The 24,559-nt window shown below is 36.4% G+C and overlaps 1 protein-coding gene across 4 annotated transcripts in view; it reads right to left on the bottom strand.

The window, feature by feature from the left end:
* Positions 1–24,559, bottom strand: part of fry (Protein furry) — a 227,533-nt gene that overhangs the window by 192,236 nt on the left and 10,738 nt on the right. The window contains exons 1-2 of one of the 4 annotated variants that reach the window (XM_065231249.1): positions 24,247–24,338; positions 8,520–8,612 (exon numbers count right to left, since the gene is read on the bottom strand). The exons of 2 other annotated variants lie outside the window; for them this stretch is intronic. In XM_065231249.1, coding sequence (XP_065087321.1) covers positions 8,520–8,604 — 85 coding nt within the window. In that variant the 5' untranslated portion in view covers positions 8,605–8,612; positions 24,247–24,338. Of the gene's footprint in view, positions 1–8,519; positions 8,655–24,246; positions 24,339–24,559 lie in introns of those variants that run through there. One more of the 4 variants, XM_065231257.1, reaches the window with a different exon arrangement.

Raw genomic sequence — 24,559 nt, 5'->3', positions numbered from 1 at the left:
TATTTGTTAACTACAGCAGGAGCTTGTATTTTGTGTAAGAATAGTAATTTGAGTGTGGTTCTCTCTGTTTATACTCTTTAGTATGACGCATTTGACATAGATGGCCCAAAGCGACTCACGAAGAGCTACTGATTCCGATCAATAACGGTGCGGCTGCTTCCTCCTTCTATGGATGCTCATAGGGGCAGCAGCTCACTGCTTACAGGCAGGCTTCCGTTGTGTGCTGGAGAACAATGTTCAATGCCACGCGCCAAAAGCACTGCTGCTGTTGCGCTGCTAATGCCAACGACCGGACACCACCACACACGGTCATTGGAACTAAATCCGATCAGTGGTTGAGGCCAGCCTTGATAGCTAGCTGCTTGCGAGGAACCTTTCGTTGTGTACTGGAGAATAAACACCGTTTGGTGAGACCGTATGGAGTTCAACTTTGAAATTTGTGTTAGGTAAATTGCTTTTCGCAGGCAATCAGTGATAATTTTAATTGTCATAGCAACAGTTGCACATTCATGCAATTTTCAGTAGTGACACTTTGAAACAATGATGAAGTCTCAATATTATTAAATGCGTAGAAATATTTCTGATCGATTGGTGATAAAATTATTGAAATTGGTCCTGGGGCAACTGAGTTATTAACGTTCAAAATCATTCATAATTTTGTTACATCTTCCATTTTCGGTTTTCACAAAGTTTACCCCCATATAGAAATCACAGACGTAGTCCTACGTCAAAAATGTTCGAAAACCGTTTTTTTTTTTCTATAACCTACACGTACACACAGAACTTTTACTAACCAATCAACTGCAGTCACAGTGGCTAGGAAGACAATGTACTTAACTTTGCATGATTGTCTATTATGGTCAATCATTAACATTTGAGCTAAAATCCGGCAATTTAAAATCATGCAAAAATGTTTAAAATATTTTATTGTATATTGCATTGGGTTTTTACCCAAAATTTCTTTAAAAAAATCCGTGTATATTTTTTTCTGAAAAGGACTTATTTTTGGAAACAACTTATTTTTCGCATCAAGAGCCCCCGGGTAACGGACTCCTCGTTAGGATTTGAATTTAAAAATAAATATGAGAATGCTGATGATTTGGAGATGTGTGTGATGAGCTATCTGTAAAACAAACAAAGTTAATAATATTGGGATGTACCCAGTGGAACTAAGTTCTTTTAAAGGGATCCCTTACCTATAAATGATTCAAAATATTAATATATGCTTAATAGTAAGTGTAATACAATTATAATAATGAGTACAATTTTTTTAGATTACGAATTTATACCAAGAGTTCATTGATTTTTGATTTGTAGTGTTGCTTTAAACTGGTATACCGAGTGTTGTGCTCATGATTTGTGATTGGTAATATGAGGTTACGATGCATGTTCGGGTTTTCTAGCGTATCGTATATAAACAAGCAAGACTGCAATTTACACAAGCCACGTAATGGGAGAATACTGTGCGATATGTTGGTGTAAAGTTGGAGTACATCGATTTTGCAATACTTGAAGTTTTTCAGCTAAGCTTTGCAAGCATGTCCCCAAACAATGATTATTTATTGCAAATGAGAGTGTATACAACTATGATAAAACGTTAGAAGACCACTCCTAGGCACAAATTTGTTAACACGATACATTAAGCCATAAAGAGATGAAATTTTCCTTTGGACAACGTGTTCTAATGATCACAGGATCTAGGATCAACACCACACCTAAGTATTTAAAACTAGATACTTTTTCTATTACTTTAGATCCAATTGACGGACTATTGTGCGGAGATTTTTTTTCCTTTGAGAGTGGAACACCATATATTTAGTCTTAGATAAGTTTAACAAAAGTAAATTAGCATCAAAGTATCTCATGAGAACCTGCAGATCATCGTTTATGCAAGAAACAATAGATAAAGTATCATAAGCAGGGTAAAAAAGTGCTGTATCGTCCGCAAAAAAAATTTAGCTATTCCTTTAAGAGGTCAGAGGTCAGAGATCAGAGAGGGACCCAACTTCCTTGAGGAACTCCTACGTTTACTGGCCAAAGCGAGCTCTGTGCATGTTTCACTACCACAAACTGGTGCCGATCACTTAAATTACTACGAATAATGTCATTTGCCAGTCCATGCATAGCTTTCTAATTTTTGTAAAAGAATATTATGATCAAGAGTATCGAAAGCCTTCCTCAAATCTATAAAGAGGCCTCCAACGATACATTTGTTATCAAATTTATTTAACAAAAAATCGTCAAGCTCAACTATTGCCGTAGAAGTACTTCTTTCTTTTCTAAACCGGTATTGGAATTTATACAAAACGTAAAATTTGTTAAAGAATTTTACAAGTCGGATTATCGGACTCTCAAAAAAATATTTACAATAGACAGCGTGGAAATAGCACGATAATTGCAAGGATCAGATGCAACACCAACTTTAAAAACAGGCACCACTTTTGCCTGTCCATTTTGATTGGAAGTGTCGTTTTCAAGTTATGATTGTTATGATTTGTTGAAATATATATCGAAACATCGTTTTTTTTTTTGCAATATTCAAAATGGTGGAATTTTAGCTCAATTTTAGTACCACTTATGATGATATGTTCCTATTATGGTGTGTTCCAATTATGGCCAATGAAATTTCCACTTGCCATAATTGGAACACACCATAATAGGGACGTTTAACCATAACTGGTTACCATGTACACGTACCATATGGGATTTGAGCTAATTGGGACCAAACATTGATTGTACGGAAATTTCTAGAGATAACTTCCGAAGGACCATCCTGTAGTCACCAGAGTCCAAATACTCTAAAATAACAAATTCTATGGGATCTCCCTTTATAAAAAAAATAAATAACCAACTAATGAGAGATGCTAACTATTTAAGAGGAGAAGGTTTAGAATTATTTGACAACAAATATATAAGCCACATATAAGAAAAACGTGATTAAGGGTTGGGGGAGAGTGTATTGATTCTTTCTCAATTTAGTGTGCCGCACTTAATAGATCGCCCCTAAGCAGCGTTGTTAAGATTTTCGGGCAGTCTATTTTCACCTAATCACTACAATACACCCCTGGATACCAGACTCATCGGTTAGAATACTGTGATTAATAAGAAATAGCCCCTGTGAGAAAACTCCTTCATTGCAATTATAATTCACGTCACCGATAGATCAAAAACATTGTTCTCAAAAGATGAACTCAATATAAAAGAGGAAAAATAAACATTTACACAACAATATAGTATCCTAGCTGCAATATGAAAACAAACACTCGCCTTGACTTTCCTAGGAGGAAATCAAACAAAGACCCACCGTGGGCGACCGGGTATCCAGTGAAACTAAATTAGAAAAAAATGTGTACATGCAGCGTATTGCTTTCACTTACTTCCGTGTAAGGGAGACAGGATACAAATGAATCCCAATTATAGAAATAATTTTTATTTTCAGTTTTTTTATATACAAAGTTAAACCACCTTCAAACAAAAATTCCTCATCTTCCCATGAAGAGCGAATGAAAATGTCAGTATTCAGTATTAAATCAGTTCCTAGATGTCGTATGGGGCCCAAGCGTACTCAGTCTCCCATATCCGAAGCCACCAGGTTATACATAGTAGTTGAGTACATATAACTTATTGTACCAGAAGATACAAGGAGAGTAAAGAAAACAAAGAAAAATATGACCTTGTTTCCAATTGATGCACGTGCGAAATATGGTTGAATTTGCAAGAACTATTTTCAGAATAGAATATATAGATATAACTAATGGATACATTCTCCAGCGATGGGAATACAAATTCACACTTCAACCCTGAATGTTAAAAAAATCAATATGGCACCTCTACACCGGCATGTAGCATGCATAGAAGTTAGGGTAGTTCAAATTATCGGTATTGCTCCACCCAGCTCAATCGAGCTCATTTCGTTGCGATCTAATACTGCACTGGTCTTTGAAGTTTTGTTTATACCGTAAAGGCTCGAAATCCTAACACTTTTAAAAGTTGATTATCAATACTTACCATGTTCAAAATATCACGTAAATTTTATCATGGCCTTATCGTTTCGTTCAAAATCACCACACATAGGGTTAAGATCTAATTTCCCATACCAAGGCAAGAAGCTATATGATAGCCGAGGGCTCGGAAGCTATATGATAGCCGGCTATGTGGAAAATTGGCGTGTGCTATCATGCACGATAAAACATACCTAAAAATTTGACGATGATGGTCAGGAAGTTAACGATGCCGATAAGCCAATTTTTGCCGAAAAAATTGGTAAGAAAGCCATGGTTCGGCAAGCAATATGTGAGTGTGGCAAGTTGTCAAATCCATTTGTGACGAAGGAGACGGTTAAAAAAAACCAACGGTGTCTTCAAATAACTTTTAGATCTTTAGAAGCCGCAATTTTTTTGCTGCACGAAGTTTGTCAATATATTTCGCCGATCAAGAGTTATTGACGTTTTTCTCCTAAAAATATGCCGTTTTCAAATTTTATTACCATTTTATTTTATTGGCATTTGAAAGGGCGTATGTTATTCTCAATAATATGAAAAAATAGAGGTATGTTATTTTTTAAACTCGTATTAAATCAATTTGAATTTATTCATATTTTTACTACAATTGGGTATCTTTTTTATTAGAAGAGATACAGACCACAACTTTTGCTATAAAACGTGCATCTTAAAGAGTTTTAAAAGTCTCTAGAAGATGACTTTCATGAGAAATTTGAAATAAAAATAAATTTCATATTATATTACTTTTCAGAATTGACGTTGTCGTGCTACAATTTACTAAAAAATGTCAAATATGCTATTGACACATTTCGCGCCAAATCGTATTCGGAGCTAGCAGCACCCTCTCAGATTTCAATGAAACTTTCTGGATGTGTGGACCTTGACTAAATAAACCACTTTGACATCAAATATAAATAAAAAAATAAAAATAGATTTAAAAAGAATCTAACTCAATTTTCTTTATTTATGAGACATATTTGTAGAAAGACAGTTTCGTTTAAATCTGAGAGGGTACTTCCAACCCCATATATGCTTTCTGTGTTCCAGAGAACTCTTCTGTTTCAGGGAACTCTTTCTTAAATGATAGAACTATTTCCCAAATGGTTTGGATGGTATCCCTAAGAGGTCTTTAAGCAAAATAACTATAAAAATATATTAGGGTCTTCCGAACGTTTTGAAAATATCAATCATTAGAAACTGGGCAAAATATGGTGCCAGTATGAAAAGACACACAGATCCAGATATTGTCAGTACAGCTGAAAAATGGAAAAACCCACTTGCGAAAATCGATTTCAATCTCGTTTTATACGTTATACATATAGATACTATAGATTCCATAGATAAGCGGGGACGAAGTAGAATGTAACGAAACCAGGGCTGACAAATGTCATTGTCAGTGAAAGATTTCACGCGATATTTGCAGAGATACTTCTGTCACTATCATCGGATTAAAAAATGATGATAGAGATTTTCTTCAAAATCTCATCGATTTGTTTTGTCATGACAGAACGTGACAGTGTTGTGATCATCGCAATTACAAGCACATTCATTGATATTATTGTACAAGCGGAAATCTTAAAAATATATTCACTTTACCGATCACACACTGTGTGTGATCGGTAAAGTGAATATATTATTACGATTTCCGCTTGTACAATAATATCAATAAATGAGCTTGTAATTGCAACTGTTGCTTGCCTGAATTCGTCTAAATCAGTTAGAAATTTTGATGTCAAAACCACATGAGAATTATGATCAAGCGATCATTGACAAATGACAAAAAAGCTCATGATAGGTACCTAGTTTCATCTCGTGATAGTGAGAGAAACTGTTTTCTCATTGTCACATGACAAACGTGATATTTACCAGCTCTGAGCCAAATGAACTGTCAGTTAGTGTAGCCAAACGAGCATGACGTCATCATGGTGTTTTTACGGAGGATTGTAATATTACGAGCAAAATTATTATTTATATATTAAATTGCATTACATATTTTTCCATGAGTAAATTAGTTGAGTAAATTAATTGAGTAAATTAAAATCGAAACCATACCCGACAATCTTACGCTGCAAATACGGTGCTGCCCGGTTGAATGGAAGTCTGCTGGTAGACCACAAAACGCTTTCCACACTCCACATTCCAATTTATTTCGCGGAAAACGGAAGAAGGAAATATTACCTCGATATATTGTTGTAAAGAGTTGCTTTGCACTTCATTTTGAACTTTTGCACACGAAACAAAACCAAACAAAACTGCACAACGAAGAGCGCTTTGATGGCATGAACATTTTTCACGGATGCCAGTAAGATCATTTATTTTTCATGGTTGCCAAAAACACTTTTTGTACCTCTGCTTATCTATGGAATCTATAGTTATACATATTGTCGGAAGTTGTGCGCATTATAGCGCATCATTGTGTGATTATTCACAGCACACAACTTCCGACACTATGTACATCGTATAGAACGAGTGTAAAATCAATTTTAATTTTAGTGGGTTTTTCCAGTTTTCAGCTGTAACAACAATATCATAGTGCAAGATGCAGAGTTGCCCTGAAAGAATTCGAATATGGATATCAGATAGTTGTCGGTTTCGAAGTCAACCAATTACTAATTATCTTGACAGCAAAAAAGGTTATCTTCCATTTAATTCCACTTAATTAATTTTGGTATTCATGACAGATACGTATTTCGACTACAATGTGCAGTCTTCAGTGTCAGTGTCATTTCCACTAAAGACTTATCAAAATCTAACAAATGCTTATCCCACTGGTATAAAAATGAAACGGTTGGTTTTCAATCAAAAAAATGGTCTTCAGCAAAGTTTCAGCTGAGAAAATTTCATGTAACTTTTACCAGTAAAGCACGAAAAGCCTGAACGAGGTGTATAAAAAGTTCAGTTTTTTTTTTATTATAATTCCAATATAAACATTACAGGACGAGGCAGTACATGAACGCAACTAAATGTGCTCAAATTTTGAGAGAATTTCCAGGACCTGATTCGAGCTGTGTGGTGTGAAGTCGATAATTTGAACCACTCTAATGTATTTATGTGTTGTTTGTGCAATGAAGCATGCAACAAAAACGGCAAATTGTATTTACAAAACAGCACCCCACCAACCAAAACAACAGTGGCGACAAAGTGGTAAATAGGTTGTCGCATGGTGTCGGAAAGTGCTGGTGTACGCATCACATGTTACGATTATCGGTCTAATTAGCGTTTCTATAGTTGAACAGGAGTGTTTTGTATAATAATGCACGTAATTTTATTCAAAATCTAACCGAATTGAATTCAGGTAGATGGTAGTGGTTGATGCTTTATGCAAAGCATTTTAATATTGGTATGTCTTGTAATGCTTTTTTATACAATCCTGCAATTTTTTGAGCGTTTATAGCATAGACAAACATACAAAACACATTGAACATTTATAATTGTAAAACATCGTCGCTAAAACACTACCGCCATCTGTCGTATACACTGTGATGGGCAATACACTCAACAGATGGCTGTAGTGTGTAAACGTCACACGCAAGAAAATTTATTATGCGCGCCACAGGTGGCGGTACTACCAACTAAGAAACATTTAAATTTACCGTTAAAAGCTATTTCGATTAACATTTTAAGTTTATTAACAGAGGAAAAAAGAGTGTTATGTCTGCTTGTCTGTAGTGTATAAGAAATCTTAAGTTGTGTATTGAGGGCAACTGTAAATGATTGCTATTGTTTCAGGAACCCTCCCGTTCGATTCAAACTCCAAACAAATAAGCCTGAGCAAAACATCGTAAAGATTGCGGAAGATTTAGAGGTCACACAAAATATTTAAAGCAGGCCTGCCAAACGTTTTTAAACCCGCGAGCCAAAAATCGATATCAGCTGACGGGCCAGAGAATTTAATTTTAAAGTGGAGCCGGTGTTCCCGGGTTTTTACGCGGTTCGTTTTTAACGTTTTTACAATCACATTATCTGATTTGGGTCAAAATTAATCAAATTTCGTACTTAATAATTTGTTTGCAATTGTAATACTGTAAATCCAGAAGTTTAATAAAAATGTGTATATTGATCGAAGCATGCTAAAATTACAAGTTAATAGAACCCAAACATTTAAACACGGTTTTTAAGCAGTTTCTAAATTGTTACAATACCATCACAAGCATTAAAAATTACTAAATTAAATAAAGACAACAAACGAACGTTTACAAATTCATCTTGTTAATTTTTATCATAATCAGCTTAGTGATGAGAAGCTTGAAATTGTTAGATGCTCTCCAACACTCGTTGCATATTGATTTCAGAAACTGTAACCGAAACCCGCAAACATGCTTTCAAATTGTCGTCTGACAAAGATGAACGAGAATAACCCGTGGGCCGAATGCGAAGACTTTTTTTAAATCCGTTGCGGGCCATCAGTGGTAGATCAACGACTTATCAGAAAACGTTTTCAACAATAATGTAACGTTAGTTTTTTTTTTATTTGTCATACAAGGACATGTAGGCGCAATGGTTTAACTTTATACTTACGATTGGAAGGAAGAGAAGGCAATGAGTGTCCGATCCGTACGACTATTCTAAGCAATTTCGCAGAAAAGCTGTTTCGCTCCAGCATACAAATTTCTGCCCCACAGTGATTGGAAATAATTGAAGTCGTTACTTCAAAGATGATATGGAGCAGACGTATACCTTACAGGGAGTAATGGCGCGGCTTCGCTGTCATTTCGATATTTCATTCATATTGATCATACATATTTACAATGCTATTAAATTTTGATTTCAGTACCATACATACATAATTTTGCTTTGAAGAATACATCGACAAAAAAACCCCCAACAAACGTTATAGAACAGCGGGCTCCAAGTAGTGCAAATTAATTCATTCAAAAGTTTTCGATTTAATATCTGTGAAAATAACAACTTCTAAAATGAAGGAACAATAATTTAGGCATTTTAAACAGCCCTAAGTTTGCACCTTTAGAATTGATAAAACGATCCATAAAATATTGAAAAACGTTCCATTAAAAACATCCAACTGATCCATAAAACATGGGAGAAAATCCCTAAAAAAGTGTGGATGATCCATAAAAAATATCAATATTATCCATATTTTATGTGAAATTTAGCAACACAATTGTAAAAATGTACCACTAAATTTCTAAATAATGAGCATTGGAATTGTACGAATTACCCATAAACATATTGCAATTGATCCATAAAACATTCAGCAATGAACCTTAAACTAAAGAAAGTGATCCATAAAAAATCAAGTTTGCACACTTAAAAATAAAGGCATGATCCATAAATTAGACGTATATTATTCATGTTTAGGACACTTTTTTTTTCAAATTTTGATCCATAAACCTTGAAAAACTGCTCCACTGCTTATCTACTTAGATTTACTGTCCTGCCCGTGTATTTAAGGTAGATGTGCGAAGCGACGGGCAAGCGTCTAGAATTAGCTTCCAAAAGAAGATTCTATAATAATATTCTTAAGACGTTTCCTATGGAAGCTTCATTTAGAAACTTTTTAAGAAGCTTATTCTAAACGCTCGCCCATCGTTCTGCTCTTCTGACAAAAAAAACACGGGCAGAACAGTAAATCTGAGTAGCTACGCAGTAATGTAGCAATTTTCCATGGTTTATTGATCAAATTAAATAACATATGTATATAGACCGAGATATAGACTTTAATTGGAACACACCAAAATAAGCACGTCTACCAACAACTGGAACACCTACCCTAGGTATGATCCATAAAATTAATTTTTTTTTTTTTCATTTTTTCTTAAGAAGATTATTATAGAAGCTTCTTTTGGAAGCTAATTCTAAACGCTTGACCATCGCTCCGCACATCTACCTAAAAACACGGCAGGACAGTAAATCTAAGTAGTTAAGCAGTAATGGAGCAATTTTTCATGGTTTATGGATCGAAATTAATAATACAGTGTCCAGAACGTGAATAATATACGTCTAATGTATGGATCATGGCTGTTCGGAATATCGGGATAACCCTGTACCGCCAAGTCCAGTGACAACCCTGTGGGGGATTCAGAAAGCTACGGTAACGGTCGCTGTCAGAAATGACAGACTTCAGGTTTGGTTCAACGGAACTATGAACTCACAGTTCCGTTGAACCAAACCTTAGATAGGTCGGAGTATGAACGAGAAAAAAAGAGGAAAAGAAGATACAATTCCAAACCATTTAAAAAACGTTTTACAGCTAAATTATTTTAATTGCCTAAATTTGTTAATATACCTATCGTTTAATTAAATTGTAGTTATTTGTAGTGAACTAGCTACCAACAATCAATACGAAACTAACGATTTTAAATTGGCTCACTACTTGACTTGCCTATTGGTCCCAAGCAAATCGATTAACGTACCTCATTCTAGTCAAAATTATAGTACTACACAATGTTTGTTTTGATTCGCTATGAAAGTTTGACAGGTAAAATGAGGGGTTCGTGGATTTTCTCGTGTTTTATAGGGGTGCATCGATAAGCTTGGGACCGAAGATAGTACCAGAGCTTAGCCAAAAAGTTGAGCACATTTCTTCGGGACCTTCTGGTCTTAAAGCTACCTCTATGTAGCTACTGAAGTAGGTTAGTTGGAGGTGGAATGCGTGCAAATATTGAATTTAATAACCCTATATTTGCTTAATCTAGATACTACAGTTTGATCCTAAAATCTGGTAACCTACAATTTGTTCCTAAACGCTATATACATGATTTACCCTAAGTAACTAGTAAGTAGCTCATTCTACATCGTTTGCGTGCTTAACTCAAATAATAATTGAATCCCTAAATGCTAAATTTAGCCAAATCTTTGTTGAAAGAGTGACGGAAGATAACTCTTGGTTTGAAAATCTCCCGCTCAGCCTCCTATCGCTTTTCATGGAGGAATTTCTCGTCCTCCAGCGCTTTCTTATTTGCGCTTTTCTCCTGCAGCAACTGGTCTAGGGATTCTTCCAGGCTGACCACATTGGTACTGCCTTTTCCAGATTCGGTTGCGGCATCACTCCTCACTCTATTATTTCTGCTAGGTGCTTTATTTGAGACAGACTTCTTGGTTCCTTTTGCCACCTTATAAGCATTAAGATTGGGTTTGATTTTATATTAGTTTAATAAAACCTATTTCAGCTTCAAACTGTCCAAAACGAGACTGCTCTGAGGAAGTTGCTTTCATTAATACGAACATGGCTATATTTTTAAGTGCGCAAACATGATTTTCTATGGATCACTTTCTTTAGTTTAAGGTTCACTGCTGAATGTATTATGGATCAATTGCAATATGTTTATGGGTAATTCGTACAATTTCAATGCTCACTCCTTAGAAATTTAGCGGTACATTTTTACAATTGTGTTGCTAAATTTTACATTAAATATGGATCATATTGATATTTTTTATGGATCATTCACACTTTTTTTAAGGATTTTCTCCGAAGTTTTATGGAACATTTGGATGTTTTTTATGGAACGTTTTCCAATATTTTATGGATCATTTATTGGTTTTTATGTTCAAAAGTATGTTTGCCCAACGGAATCATTTTTGTGTCAAGTATCAAGCATCATTTTCTATCCAATATCACGTGTGATATTGAGAGTATGAGAGCGGAAAAATATCAATTTAATAATGATTATGCCATCACTGCTCTCGACCATTGAAACAATGAATGGAAAAATGACCCTCGATGGAACATTTTGAAACTAGCATCAAAACAAAAGACGGGGACCTAAGATTTCGTTTGGTAAGTATTTCAGCAATACTGATTTTTTTATAATAATGTTATCCTACCAGAGACACCGTGATAAGATTTGCTTCATTCATCATCATCAGAAATGTTCTCATTTTTATAGATTCGAATCATTAATTTTTTTTCACTACGCTAATTCGAGCAGTTTCATGCATGCGCTTACTAAACGCACCACATTGAAAGTTTTCTCGTACACCTCTTTGTTTACTCGCTCTCCGGTTCAAGGATGCGGATGATATTGATGGTCCCACCGCTTACCCCTACAAAGGTTTGAGCTGGATGATTTATCTTCAAGATAGTTAAGTATAACATTTAACCTTATAAGAAAACAAAAACAGGTTACTGTTACAGATATAAATTCCCTCAACACTTTTCAGTTGCTTCACAGCGATATAAATGAGAAAAAGCTTAGGCGTTCACCTCTTTGTTCATCCTTTGTCCACCTCAATTATTCACAAGCATTTCCAGCGATCAAGAGATCATGAATAATCAATAAAACATTCTAATACACCAGTGATGGCATAATCATTGGCAAATTGATATTTTTCCGCTCTTATACGCTCTCAATGTCACGTGTGATATTAGAGCAAAATATCATGCTTGATATTGATTTTACAAGCTCCTTTAATATTGCGAGACTAGTGTAAAATTGAAGCTGAGAGTTGAATTGACGCAAAAATGATTCCGTTGCACCTCGTTTTCTTAGAAAGAGAAGGTATAATAATGCTATCTCTTTTTTCTCTTCACCGATGACAGACACGAAGCGACTACTGCCAGCCGTGATGTCAGTATCGGATACATTCGGGTGTAAAGCAAAAATCATGAAACTCAACCTCAGATTTGCAACTAGTAAGTTTTGTTAGCTTGATATTCCGAGCTGCGATATCACAGCTTTCGATATCAACCGCAGCTGTTAGCTTGTTAATGTTTATGTACGAAAATCAAGCGTGATATTGTTCTTTAATGAAATTTGCAGGGTTGGTAGTGGGTATGTGATGTAATAGTAGTGATTTTAGTGACTTAAACTACGAAAATAGTGGCCAAATAGTGACTTTTAAACAATAATAAAGTGACCAATAGTGACATTTATTGATCGGAACGATATGGTTCCAATCATCCGCTATTCCGGTATTTTTCATGCTTTTTAATAAGTATGAATTGAATAAGCAAAAGCACGTTCCAATTCTAACCTCCATTTCCTCACTCTGCAGATTACGAATTTGATATTAGATCGCGATATAGAGGCACAGAGAAAAATGTTCAAAGTACCGATATTAGACAGCAATTTTTGAAGATATTGGATATATATGAAGCGATGCATTTAGCAACATGAAGAACTGCAGTCTAGAATTAAATGTACATAGAGCTAAGTTAGCCATGAGTATATTGATAAAAGATCCTTCTCTTCTTTGTAGTCGCTATAACGAACTGGTCGTCTTTTTACTTTGCTCCATTCCTCCCAAGAATAGGATCTTCTGTAACACCTCAAACATAGAAAAATAATCATAATTCTGGGACAACTTTTCTAGATCGCAGTTTGAGAAAAATCTCATTATTATGACATGAAGAAAATTTTCCCAGATCGAATGATCACGGACATAAAACAAAATTGAATGCGCCAAGGACTTAAAATCTCGATCGTGAAAAATTAGAAATTTGGGAATACATTTTGAAGTTTAAAAAAAACTAAGACCTGGACTTGAAATTTGTTGTTGTTTTATTACCAGAATATTTAGTATGGAAAAAATACTATACAATTTAATGGACTTAAAAAGGAACGTGACATGATTTTTTTTTCTCGATGTTTGGACGGATACTAAAGCTACCGGGGGTCAAAGATTATTAAAATTTCTGGCCTTTGAACAAATGTTGAGAGCTTGAAAATTTTCCTAGATCATTTTTGGCCATGATACATTGAACCAACGATAAAAGGAAATTTTTAACTGCAAATTCAGGTAACCCCTACAAAATAGGACTCCAATGGCATGGTAATGAATTCCATTGGATTCATAGGTCCAGTACACATGTCATGCTGGTGAAGGTTAAGTGAAATTCACTTAAGTTTTTCGTGATTTCATGGTATGAAAATTTTCTCGTCGTATTCGTAATTCAAAAATGGCGATGGAAGAAAGTGCGCATTCTTCGTTGTTTGACGAGTTGTAATTCCCAGGTTTCTTAATTTTTTCAAATGTAAGTTTTATTTTTTTTATAAATTAACACTCATTTATATATTAAAAATTAAAATACAAAATATGAGTGAATTTCAATTTATCTAGAATGCAATCATTTGACTCAAATAAATCGAAATATATATCTCTATCACCAATTACCTTATTATTACTACAAAATCCAGTAACATCTACTTGCTTATTCCCGTAAGTGACGCCAATTTGAAGATTATCAGAAGGTTCGATAAAATTTTCGTCAAAATCAATTCATTTCTATGTGAATCACTCAAATGTAATCTTTCCCTAAAAACACGTGATTTTCACGTGAAAAATATGATGGAAAATATGTACGTGCCTATTCAGGTGAATTTTACTTAACTCTTTGTTGCAGTGTAGGCTTGGATAACTTTTAAGATCTCAATGTAAAACAGCCAGAATGTTGGCTTTAGATCTTTTCTAGAAATCTCTACAAAATTTATGATAGGTCTATGGCAATTTCAAGATACAAATAAATAAAATATTAGATTTCGTGAACAGTACCCGTTTCCATATGTTCGCAACTCTTCTTGTCAAACTTTACTCTGAGTTTTTAAAGTCAAATTATTTACTCTCAACATTGGTCGTAAAAAAATGACTTTAGTGACTAAATTTTAAGGTATAGTGACTTTAGTGACTTTTTGATGAAAAAAGTGACTTTTTAGTGACTGATTTGAAAATAGTGACCAAGTCACTAAAAAGTGACCTGCTACCAGCCCTGGATTTGATTTTTTGATATTTTCCCAACACTGTAATACACTATCATCCCCGCATTCTGATGCTATCGTAATTTTCAGCAACGTCATGAATGCTCTCGAACCCCAGACATTCAGCCAGAAAACTTACTACTCATTCAAGGCATCTTTCAATTATGCTTCAATGTTTGCAGTGCTACAATAATTACTAAAAAGTCGTCCAAGTCCATACAAAATAATCCGTTACAAACTTCGTCAAGATACATATTTTTTCAATTTATAAAAAGAAATTCATTAGAAAACGACAGCTTTACAATGTGAAATGCAATGTATTTTAAGTTCTGTACGTGTAGTTGTACGTTTAATGTGTCTAGGTATCGAATCGAAAACATTTATTCCTTTGAAAAACAATGAATTTTGAGAAGCACAGGTCAAGAAATGTGGTGTTCTTATTTAATCCGCGTTTCTAGTATTATATCTACGAATGCCACTTCCTCTTTCAATTCAATTACACAAATATCGAGGCAGAAAATCGTTAACTACTTTAAAAATGAACACCATAGTCAAATATACAATTCTTTGCTTCACCGATTGAATCTATTACATCTCAAAATCAAACGCATTATTTTATTCTGCAAGTTCTGTAATCTCGATATTTGTGCTTCATTGGCCAGAAATAAAATGGAGAGGCAAAAGTCTAGATGAGGAAAGATGATTGATTTGAATAGCTGTATTTTACTGGTAATATTTAAATCGTTTTTCTTGATGACATTGTCAATGTGAGAGTTGAACTTAAGTTTGTCATCAATAATCACTCCACGATATTTATTCTCCCGAATGCAATTAATAGCCTCATCATCAATTACAACGGATCATTCCAAGGCAATGTACGTTGCGCAAAGCGAAGAAAGCGACGAACTATTCGAGCTGGTGATTATGGAACCGTTGCTGTCCCATTGCAAGCAGTATTTGAGTGCTGATCAACATGGGTTTACTGTCGGCCGCTCTACAACCACCAAATAACTTCTTCGCCACATCAGATATACCACAGGGAAGTCACGTAGGACCGTTGATTTTTCTACTGTACTTCAACGACGTGCGTCTGGTCATCGAAGCTCCTCGGTTATCATATGCAGATTAGCTCAAAATCTTCCTACGAATCCGCTCGATTGCTGACTGTCACTTTCTTCAACGTCAGCTGAATGTATTCGCTAGTTGGTGCAGTTTAAACAGAATGGTCGTGAACCCAGCCAAATGCTCCGCTCTTATGTTCTCACGAAAACAACAACCGATAATATTTAGCTATGGCCTGCTTGGCTCGACAATCGAACGCGTGAAACAGGTAATAGACTTCCCAAGTAACAATTTAGGTTTTATGAGGGTTCTGTAGACCATGTTTTAGACTTGTATAATGCAGTGGCGTCGCCCTAACCTCAATCTACCTGTTCAACAACTCTCAAAACGTAAACAAACAAAACAATATTGGTTCCAATGGATACAAATCAGTGAAACTAGAAGACCCTATGCCTTTTGAAACTGAATTGAATGTAAACATGACCCTAAATAACGTTTTCAAAGTTGTTGAACAGGTACAAAGTGAGGTTACGCGACGCCACTGGTATAATGCAATAAAACCACGATAAAACTTGCAATGTTGCTTGGGTTGGGTGTGATCTTGGATTCGCAGCTATCATTCAAGCAACACATTGCATATGTTGTCGATAAGGCGTCTAAAACGTTAGGGGGTTCAATTTCAGGATAGCTAAAAACTTCGCCGACCTTTACTGTATAAAATCTCTATATTGTTCGATTGTTCGATCGAAGCTTGAGTATTGTTCAGCGGTTTGGAACCCAAACTACAACAACGGTGCCGAGAGAATCGAATGTTCAACGTTGTTTTCTTCGATGTAAACCTTATCAACTGTAGTAAAAAAAAAACATTCAAGCATGGTCATAATCTAAAAAACATATAGGGGAAATTAATGTAATGTCGGCCTAAATGCCCCTAATTTGGGCCCATACATAAATTCAGCAATCGACTAAATTTTCAAAAGCGACCAAAAACATCCATTAGTACCGTACCAATGACGCGTTCATCTAGATAAAATTGATAAATAGAAGATTTTTAGCGATGGGCCCAATCCTTAGATCCATAGGCCAACATTAGAGCCATTTCCCTTATAATTTGTTTTACGTCAAACTATTCCCGAAAGGGTGTCGACTCAATAAGAAAACAAAATTCCCATATTTTCCAGCAATTTTCAAAAAAAAAACCATCTGTTTTCATCATCAGCTATCCCTAATAAATTTATTATGGTTATTTTGCTTAACGACGGGTTTGGGGTATCATCCAAACAATTTGTGGAAAAGTTCGACTATTTGGGGTATTGTTCGTAGGGTAAATTATGGCTTCGGCACCCATTGACTGTTTTCGGCAACCGAAATTGAAACGTTAATTTCGCAGAATTTTCCCATCAAAACTCTTCGCTGAATGTATTAAGCCGATTCCTTAACTTTTCAGCTTCAATCAGATTACATTTTTACGACTGTGCAATCCTGTTATGCCATATTTTTCTTTAAATTAAATATACACACTACAAAATACGGCTGATTTCGAGTTGCCGATAATAGAACAGCTGGTTAACACGCAGTTCAAATGGAAAGGGTGCCGAAGAAAAAGAGACTGCCGACAATAGTCACACTCACTTGAGAAGTTTGGAGCGTTGTAAAAACATGTTCAACCCGTTTTGATCAATTCTGTCGATTGGAATGGGTAGAACAGCAAGCAGCAGATAAATGTCAACAAACAAAACTCTCATGTATGTGTGTGACGCTGAGAAATCGCTAATAGAAGTTCGGACGCTGCTTAGACTGACGAGAATACGTAAATTCCCCTATATGGTTTTAGTTTATTAGGGATTACTTTCCTCAGTTATATATTAGTGCTTTCTGAAAAAAAAATTTCATGAAATAACACATGGACCCAGTACATTTTATAGAATGCAAAAAAGACAGAAATCGCGTGTTGCCAAAAACGGGAAGGAACCGCATATTTTTTTAATACACACATTTTACGCAGGTACGCAGTTCAAGCAGTAACCGGGATGTTACTATTATTGAAAGCGACGTGATATAAATCTGCAAAAAAGGTTTGCTTAATCGCTTAAAGTTTTCAGCAAGTGATCCGTTTCTTACCTTGGTTTGCTCACTGATACGAGAAGAGGTTCTTCGCATGGCAATTTTTTCATCCATAGAAGCTGTTTTCTGACTGCTTTTGAACTCAACCTAGGGGCATAAATTCATCCAGATCTCCTCCATCCTCATGGTGACCAGCAAATCTCGATTAGCAATGTCCCGGTTTATCCCGATTTTCTCCCGGAATTTTGGTAATTTTCCTGGTTTAGCGATATACATTTGAATTAAGCATAAAACTGAATGCGATTGAGCCGAAGGTAAAATGTGTCATTTCTAAGACAGCAGCACCTTTATTGGATATTGAATTTGGTTCTGCGACAGGTTTAAAGTCTTCGCTCGATCTTTCTCAAGCATTTCCTTTAGATTAATTTTCTTAATGTCTTTATAACAGTCCAGAAATTCTCTGTAGAACACTCCAAAAATTTCTTAGAATTCGTCCTTAGATTCTCTTCGAATTTTAAACTCTTTCTAAAAATTCGCTGAAGCTTATTTTATTTCATGTTTTCTCCGTAGATTCTCGCCCAACAATTGAAAAGGGCCTATTAGCTTTTGTGAGCAAAACTTGTAATCCCCCTTCCCTGTCAAAACCATCGGACAGGCGAAATCCTTCCGCCGAGAATTGTCTTCTTCTGAAAATTGCACCGCTGTACTTCGAATTCTTGTTTTTAATCCCATTATATTTTGTTTTCCCTTGAGCACATTTTGAGAACCAGCTCCACAAGAAAATTATTCCTGATAATACGCTTTCAACTCATAAATTCTATAAGTTAATTTCATCTAAATTACAATGGAAAAAACATTACAATACTTAGTAAAAATCAATAGAACTGTTTCAAACACATCGTCGGTACATGAGCGAGTCGGTGATCATCTCTTGGTGCCGGGGGGATACCCCTAACCATCCCTCTCCAACGGGAGAGTTTGGTAAAGAGAGATGATCAAACCGATTTGTACCTTCATAAAAGTTGTCCTTGCTCGCTTTCTACTCTCTATATATACAATTTCACACTGCTGTATGTACTCTAACGGAACTATCAACTCTATACTTTCATGTCCTCATATATCGTATAAACATTACCACTCTAGTCTGTTATTTGAAATTATCATCTTCAACTAGAATTGACTTCACGCAGAAGTAATATAAAACAAATAGTTAAACCACAATACTAAAACTTCACTGAGAAGCTAATTTTACGAGCTAATGAAGACCTAGAATACTCAATAAAGCCACTCTAAGCTGTCAAGGCAATACATGTCAACGTATATCTTATATTTCTCCAAGCAATCAAAAACAAAAGCTTCCCAAGCAAGACCATTATCTTAAATTCTCATTTAGTTAGTTCTTTGAGCTACTCGAGCTGTTAAGAACACAATAATGAACAATAGCAAGAAGTATTCAGCATAAAATCATTATCTTTTCTTAAAACTGGGTTTAGACAAGGCAAGTCAATTGATCAACTCAGTTGAAACCATGCCATTCAACTGACTTGATCAACTCACTCGAATTGAAAAAAAAAGTTGAACCAGGCTCAACTCTTGAATTCAACTGAGTTGATCAATGATTTGCCTTGTCTAAACTCAACTTAACTCTTTATCATTCTTGCATTTACTCAAAGGCGCTCCAATGCGCTCAAGGGGTTGATTTTTGTTGGACACAGCTGGATCGAGACGCAATTAGGTGTACCATCTATTAAGAGACGGGGCCTCATAGCCTAGTCAGTAAAGGCACGGTATTACCAAGCCGGAGGCGGCGGGTTCGATTCCCGGTCCAGTCGACGGAATTTTCTCGACTTCCCTCGGCATTGAGTATCATTGTGCTTGTCACACAATATACAAATTCATGCATTGGTATCAGGGTGGCCAGACCTACCGATTTATCGGTAGTCCTACCGATTTTTGGGATGCCTACCGATTCACAGACAAAAGGTTAAACACCACCGATTTTTCACTTTTTCTACCGAGAATCACAGGTTTTTAATAATCTTGAAAAATGTTCAATACCTATGTTCTGTTTTCCGTGTAGTCTGAATAAGGCTGTGCACGAGACAGTTGCTATCAGCGGACTTTTTTGTTTACCAATAACTTTTGACAGATCACAGTCAGTGGCGTCTCGTCCATATGTGCACCTCGTGCACTGCACAGTCTCGAATTTTCAAAAAGTAAAATTTATATTTCATAAAATTTAAGAGGCAAAAATTTAATACTCAATCAAACCCATTTTTGTCCCTTCTATTTATTGGTTTCATGTGGATAGTAACTGAATTGTCCACCACATCACTGGATAGTAGCTGAATTGCTTACCACATCGCTGCTCAACCTCCGTTTTACCCGCCACTGAAAGAAAAGTAAGTAAAAACAGAAGCGAGGCATAGCGAGCTTGTTTTCACGGATGGGTACGCTGGGATTTTACCACGTGCAGACAACTAATTTTGGGCTTCTATGGCGTGGCGAATATGCGACACAAAACAAGCAAGGAAAATATGCCTTCGCTCTACCAAACCCACCGCATGCTTATGCCGTTTTCGTTTTTGCGGTGTAGCTACACCGGTGCTACACTGCCGTACACCGAAATATTTTAGGGTGTAGATATAGGATGCACCTTTGTTTACAAACAAATGATGTTGAGCTGTCAAAGACTCGCACTTATTCCTGCTTACACTACACCAGTGCTACACCGCAAAAACGAAAACGACATTAGTTCTCCCAGTCTGAGCACTTTTGCTTGTGCACCAGAAACGCTCGTATTTACAACCACATCAGTTGTATATGTATTGAAGTCCCGTAAGCATAATTGCCGATGTGTTAGTGTTTATTTTGTGCACTTCTATCTTTGCACAGTTTAAAGAGAAGAGAATAAATTGGCACGTATAGGCAACGTCGCATTTGAGTTTCTCTCTGAATTGATCTTGGAGAGCCGTCATTCGTTGTATACCTACCTACACGCACACATCAAATTTTTAAATTTTATCACTACCTGACTGCATTTCATTCAGTAGCCTCAGCGCATTGATGGAATATTGTTCTAACTAAATAGCCTGAATTTATAAAGAGACGACATTTTATCCATTTGACAGGTCTTCTGCTCGATTGGAATGACTTTTCGTATGACTTTGACAGATAGTCGATTGTTCAAATTTTGACATATCCTCTATTTATAAATTCAGGCTGTTTAGTTCTAACATAGTGCAAAATTAAATAGGAATCATGGAACAGAATATTGTTGATGACCTCCTGAAAAGACCGTTTGCCAGAAGATCCATGAAGGAAAAAATGCTTATTGCGAGAATGGACGTCCCACGGCCAAAGTTGGACAACTTGAAAACGACATGTAAAAGAAATGGTAAAAACGCAGAACTTTGCCGAAAATGGACAAGTGGAAATTGTTGGTTGTGTCATGCTCGAGGAAATTGCGTGGGAAGTGGAGCATTTCGAGGAAATCGCAATTGGCGTCAACTCTACGCTACTGCTTAGGAAACGCTGAGTAACGATGACAAATATCATAAACATGAGACTTAAAAAGAAAATCAATGTTTCTATGCAAGAGTAAGCGAAACTGGTAGCAGAACTGTTTCCCATCATCATTTCATTTATTTTTTATACAGATACCCCCGTCGAAAGATTTTTATCCCATTTTTTTTATTCTGCATCAAAATTGGCTTCTACTGTTACAGACAAAATATAAATAAAATAGGTGCACAACTAGTGAATTTTCTCACGAGACGCCACAGATCACAGTAGAACTGGCAGTTTATCCTCATATGAATTACTGCTTTGCTTATGTTTACATTGAGCACCATTAACACCAGATCACTCACACACTCTAGATTTCTAGCTATCAGTTCCACTGAGAAACCGTATTAGCATTAGAATTTGAAATATTATTGATTTCGACAAGTTTAAAGCAGAAGAACTGAAGGAAAGTGTATTGTTCTGGAGCACGGCCTCCCCCCCCCCCCCCCCTCCGCTTACAAAGGTTTCAAACATCGGGAAAGCCTTCTTAAGACGGCCTACCGATAACTACCGATACAAGTTTTGAGAAGCTACCGGTAATGTAAAAAAATATTCTGGCCACCCTGATTGGTATTGGCATCGAAAGCTCTCAATTAATAACTGTAGAAGTGCATTTAGAAAACTAAGTTGAGAGCCCGCAATAAGCTAATCCCCCATATTCTTGTTTTCGTTCGAACCATATTTTCCATACAAAAAAAGTTCGGTTCGAACGAAAACAAGAATACGGGTGAATATGCGATAAGCAATACGCTTGATATGTAAAAAATAAGAAGAAGAAGATCTATTAAGAGACGCACATGCCTATTAGCAGCTTAAAAACAACTAACAACGTCTAGCGTCTACGGAAATGGATTTTTATCTTAGTTCACTCAGGAATGTGACAACACCCAGTGGAGGCTGAATTTATAATAGGCTCAAAATCATCCAAATACCCTTTTATTTGAGTATCTTTTGCTCAACTTAACTAGTTTCTGTTTAGTGGTAAGCGTGACTGCTTCAGCCGAATGTCGGTGGGATTTTTCTGAGGCATAAAAATCTCTGGTCACGTATTCCTTCGGAAAGGAAGTAGATTCGTTGGTCCCGGCCCATGTGTATTGAATTGAATGGGTGCGATATCCTACACATGTGTGGAAGCTGCCTTCCTGCACATTAGATTGCTGGCAATCGATCTCCGTCAGTGAGTGGCACTAGATTGCCGATTAGAGGCAGACGTTAAATAAAGGAGAAAAAATAAATTTCGGTTATAAAGAAATTTTTCCCTGAATTTGAATTAAATTCCCTGAGATTCCCTCATTTTCCAGGTCCAAAATGAATTCTTTGATATTCCCTAATTTTCCAGGTTTTGTTCAGGGAGTCGACACCCTGCCCGAGATAGAGCTGGTTTCTTACTTCAGTGTTCTTGCTATAGTGACTACAACGGGTCAAAATTTGTGAGGTATGTACACAAAATAGCAAGATGAAATCGGTTTCTTTAGGTTCCTGAGAGTTTTAGTTTTCTTCATCATCGAAATTTCAGCCGTGGGCCGGTTCGTCTTTTGGATTCCTGATATGTTTATTTAATATATGTGGTACATTTTTCTCAACGCATTTAAAAGCTAATGATTTATGCTAGATTTTAACTATTTATTTATCTCCAAGGTGCACCGTTGATTTGAATTGATGGTATATTGAAATTGCTAATTATAGCAACTGAGTTCTCACATTCATTTTTTCTAACAACCATATATCATGGTACCGTCTATTTATGTTAGCCTCTTTCCATGGATTATTATTTATTGACATCGATCCAGAAAGTCAATGATTACATTTACGCGTCTTTTACGTGTGGTATGACATCAAAGAACCAAAACAAACATCACGCCACTAACACGGGCATCCAATACTCGCATATATTTCCACCAAAAAAAAACCAATAAACAACAAAAACATTCACCGTCAGTAGCACTAGGTACTAGCCACTGTTTATAATTAAATTATCATCCATTTCACATCGCCTGCAAAACTAGCACCGTTTTTTTCATCCGCTCAGGCGGACGAGCAAACCGGGAAGAAAAGTAAACAGGAGTTGTGTCTGAAACACCTCAACTCTACTTGCAGCAACACCGCATTATATGTCAGGTCTTTTTATTCCGTCCTAGGTCATCTGGTGCCCCGACCGTAGCTGTAGTCAGTTTCTAACTCAACACCGGGACACTTTACACCACTCACCGGCTTCATTGCTCAAAAGACGTCCTACTAAAAGAGTCCACTTGTCTAGTATCTATGCACACTTGCTACGCTGCAGGCAACGCTGGTAAGTGTTGTATCCACCGCATCAGCAAATCCCCATTATCATCGCGAGAAGATAGTATCATCGCAGCAGAATAAAAACCTATCATCGTTATCACTTTATTATAAGTGTTTGCATCGTGTAGGTACATGCTCCAATGTATCATATGGTATCACGTTTGATAAAGAAGTTTTGGTACTTTAGAAAGTGGGTCAGCTTAAACAAAACAAAATTCATACTTTGAATAAAACCAGTTACAGTATTCGAAATCTTGTTCAATGAAAGTTCGGAATATTGCGCAACTTGAATACAGGAACAGAATGAAATATTCTATTTCATATACCTATCTTGCTTGTTATTATGATTTTGACTTTTTATTTAAAAACCCAGCAATTGATGCTTCGCAATGTATGCAGGCAGCACCTGTCGCATACACGATGCAGCAAAGCTTCTCAATCCTTCCTCCGTTGAATGACCGCACTTTGGTCACGTGTTTGCGTTCGTTCTTTGTCGTAGCTGACACTACGTCAGCAAGCCAAACGCTATAATCACCAGTCGCCACTACTCCCTTTATCGGTTTACGGGAACAAACACTCCGTAGACATTACAGTACAGCTTTCCAACCAACCTCTTCCGCCGGGCGTTACATAAGGACACAAAACGAACTTCCAACAGATAAAGAGGACTAGCGCGCGCGCTCCGGTTTATAATTCTTAATCGTTTGCGACCGATTCTCACACTAAATAGCTCAAATTTGCCGCCCAAGTGAGAGATGACCAACCATATCTTAGTGCAAACAAACACGCCACACCGTCAGTCGTCGCCAGATCATCCACCGCCCGGCTTTTTCCACACTTGATTTGTCACCAGTTGATCGGTCGGAGGTTCCTCCATATGATCCCAAGCGGTGTGATGGTGGGCTATTTCTAAATGTGGCTAGC

The sequence above is a fragment of the Ochlerotatus camptorhynchus genome, unplaced genomic scaffold (assembly GCF_037179485.1).
Source record: "Ochlerotatus camptorhynchus isolate MF236.1 unplaced genomic scaffold, CSIRO-AGI_Acam_v1.1 ptg000033l, whole genome shotgun sequence".
In the NCBI taxonomy this organism is placed as follows: domain Eukaryota; kingdom Metazoa; phylum Arthropoda; class Insecta; order Diptera; family Culicidae; genus Ochlerotatus; species Ochlerotatus camptorhynchus.
Note: the sequence above shows the minus strand (reverse complement) of the source record. Positions and strands in the feature narration are given on the sequence as shown.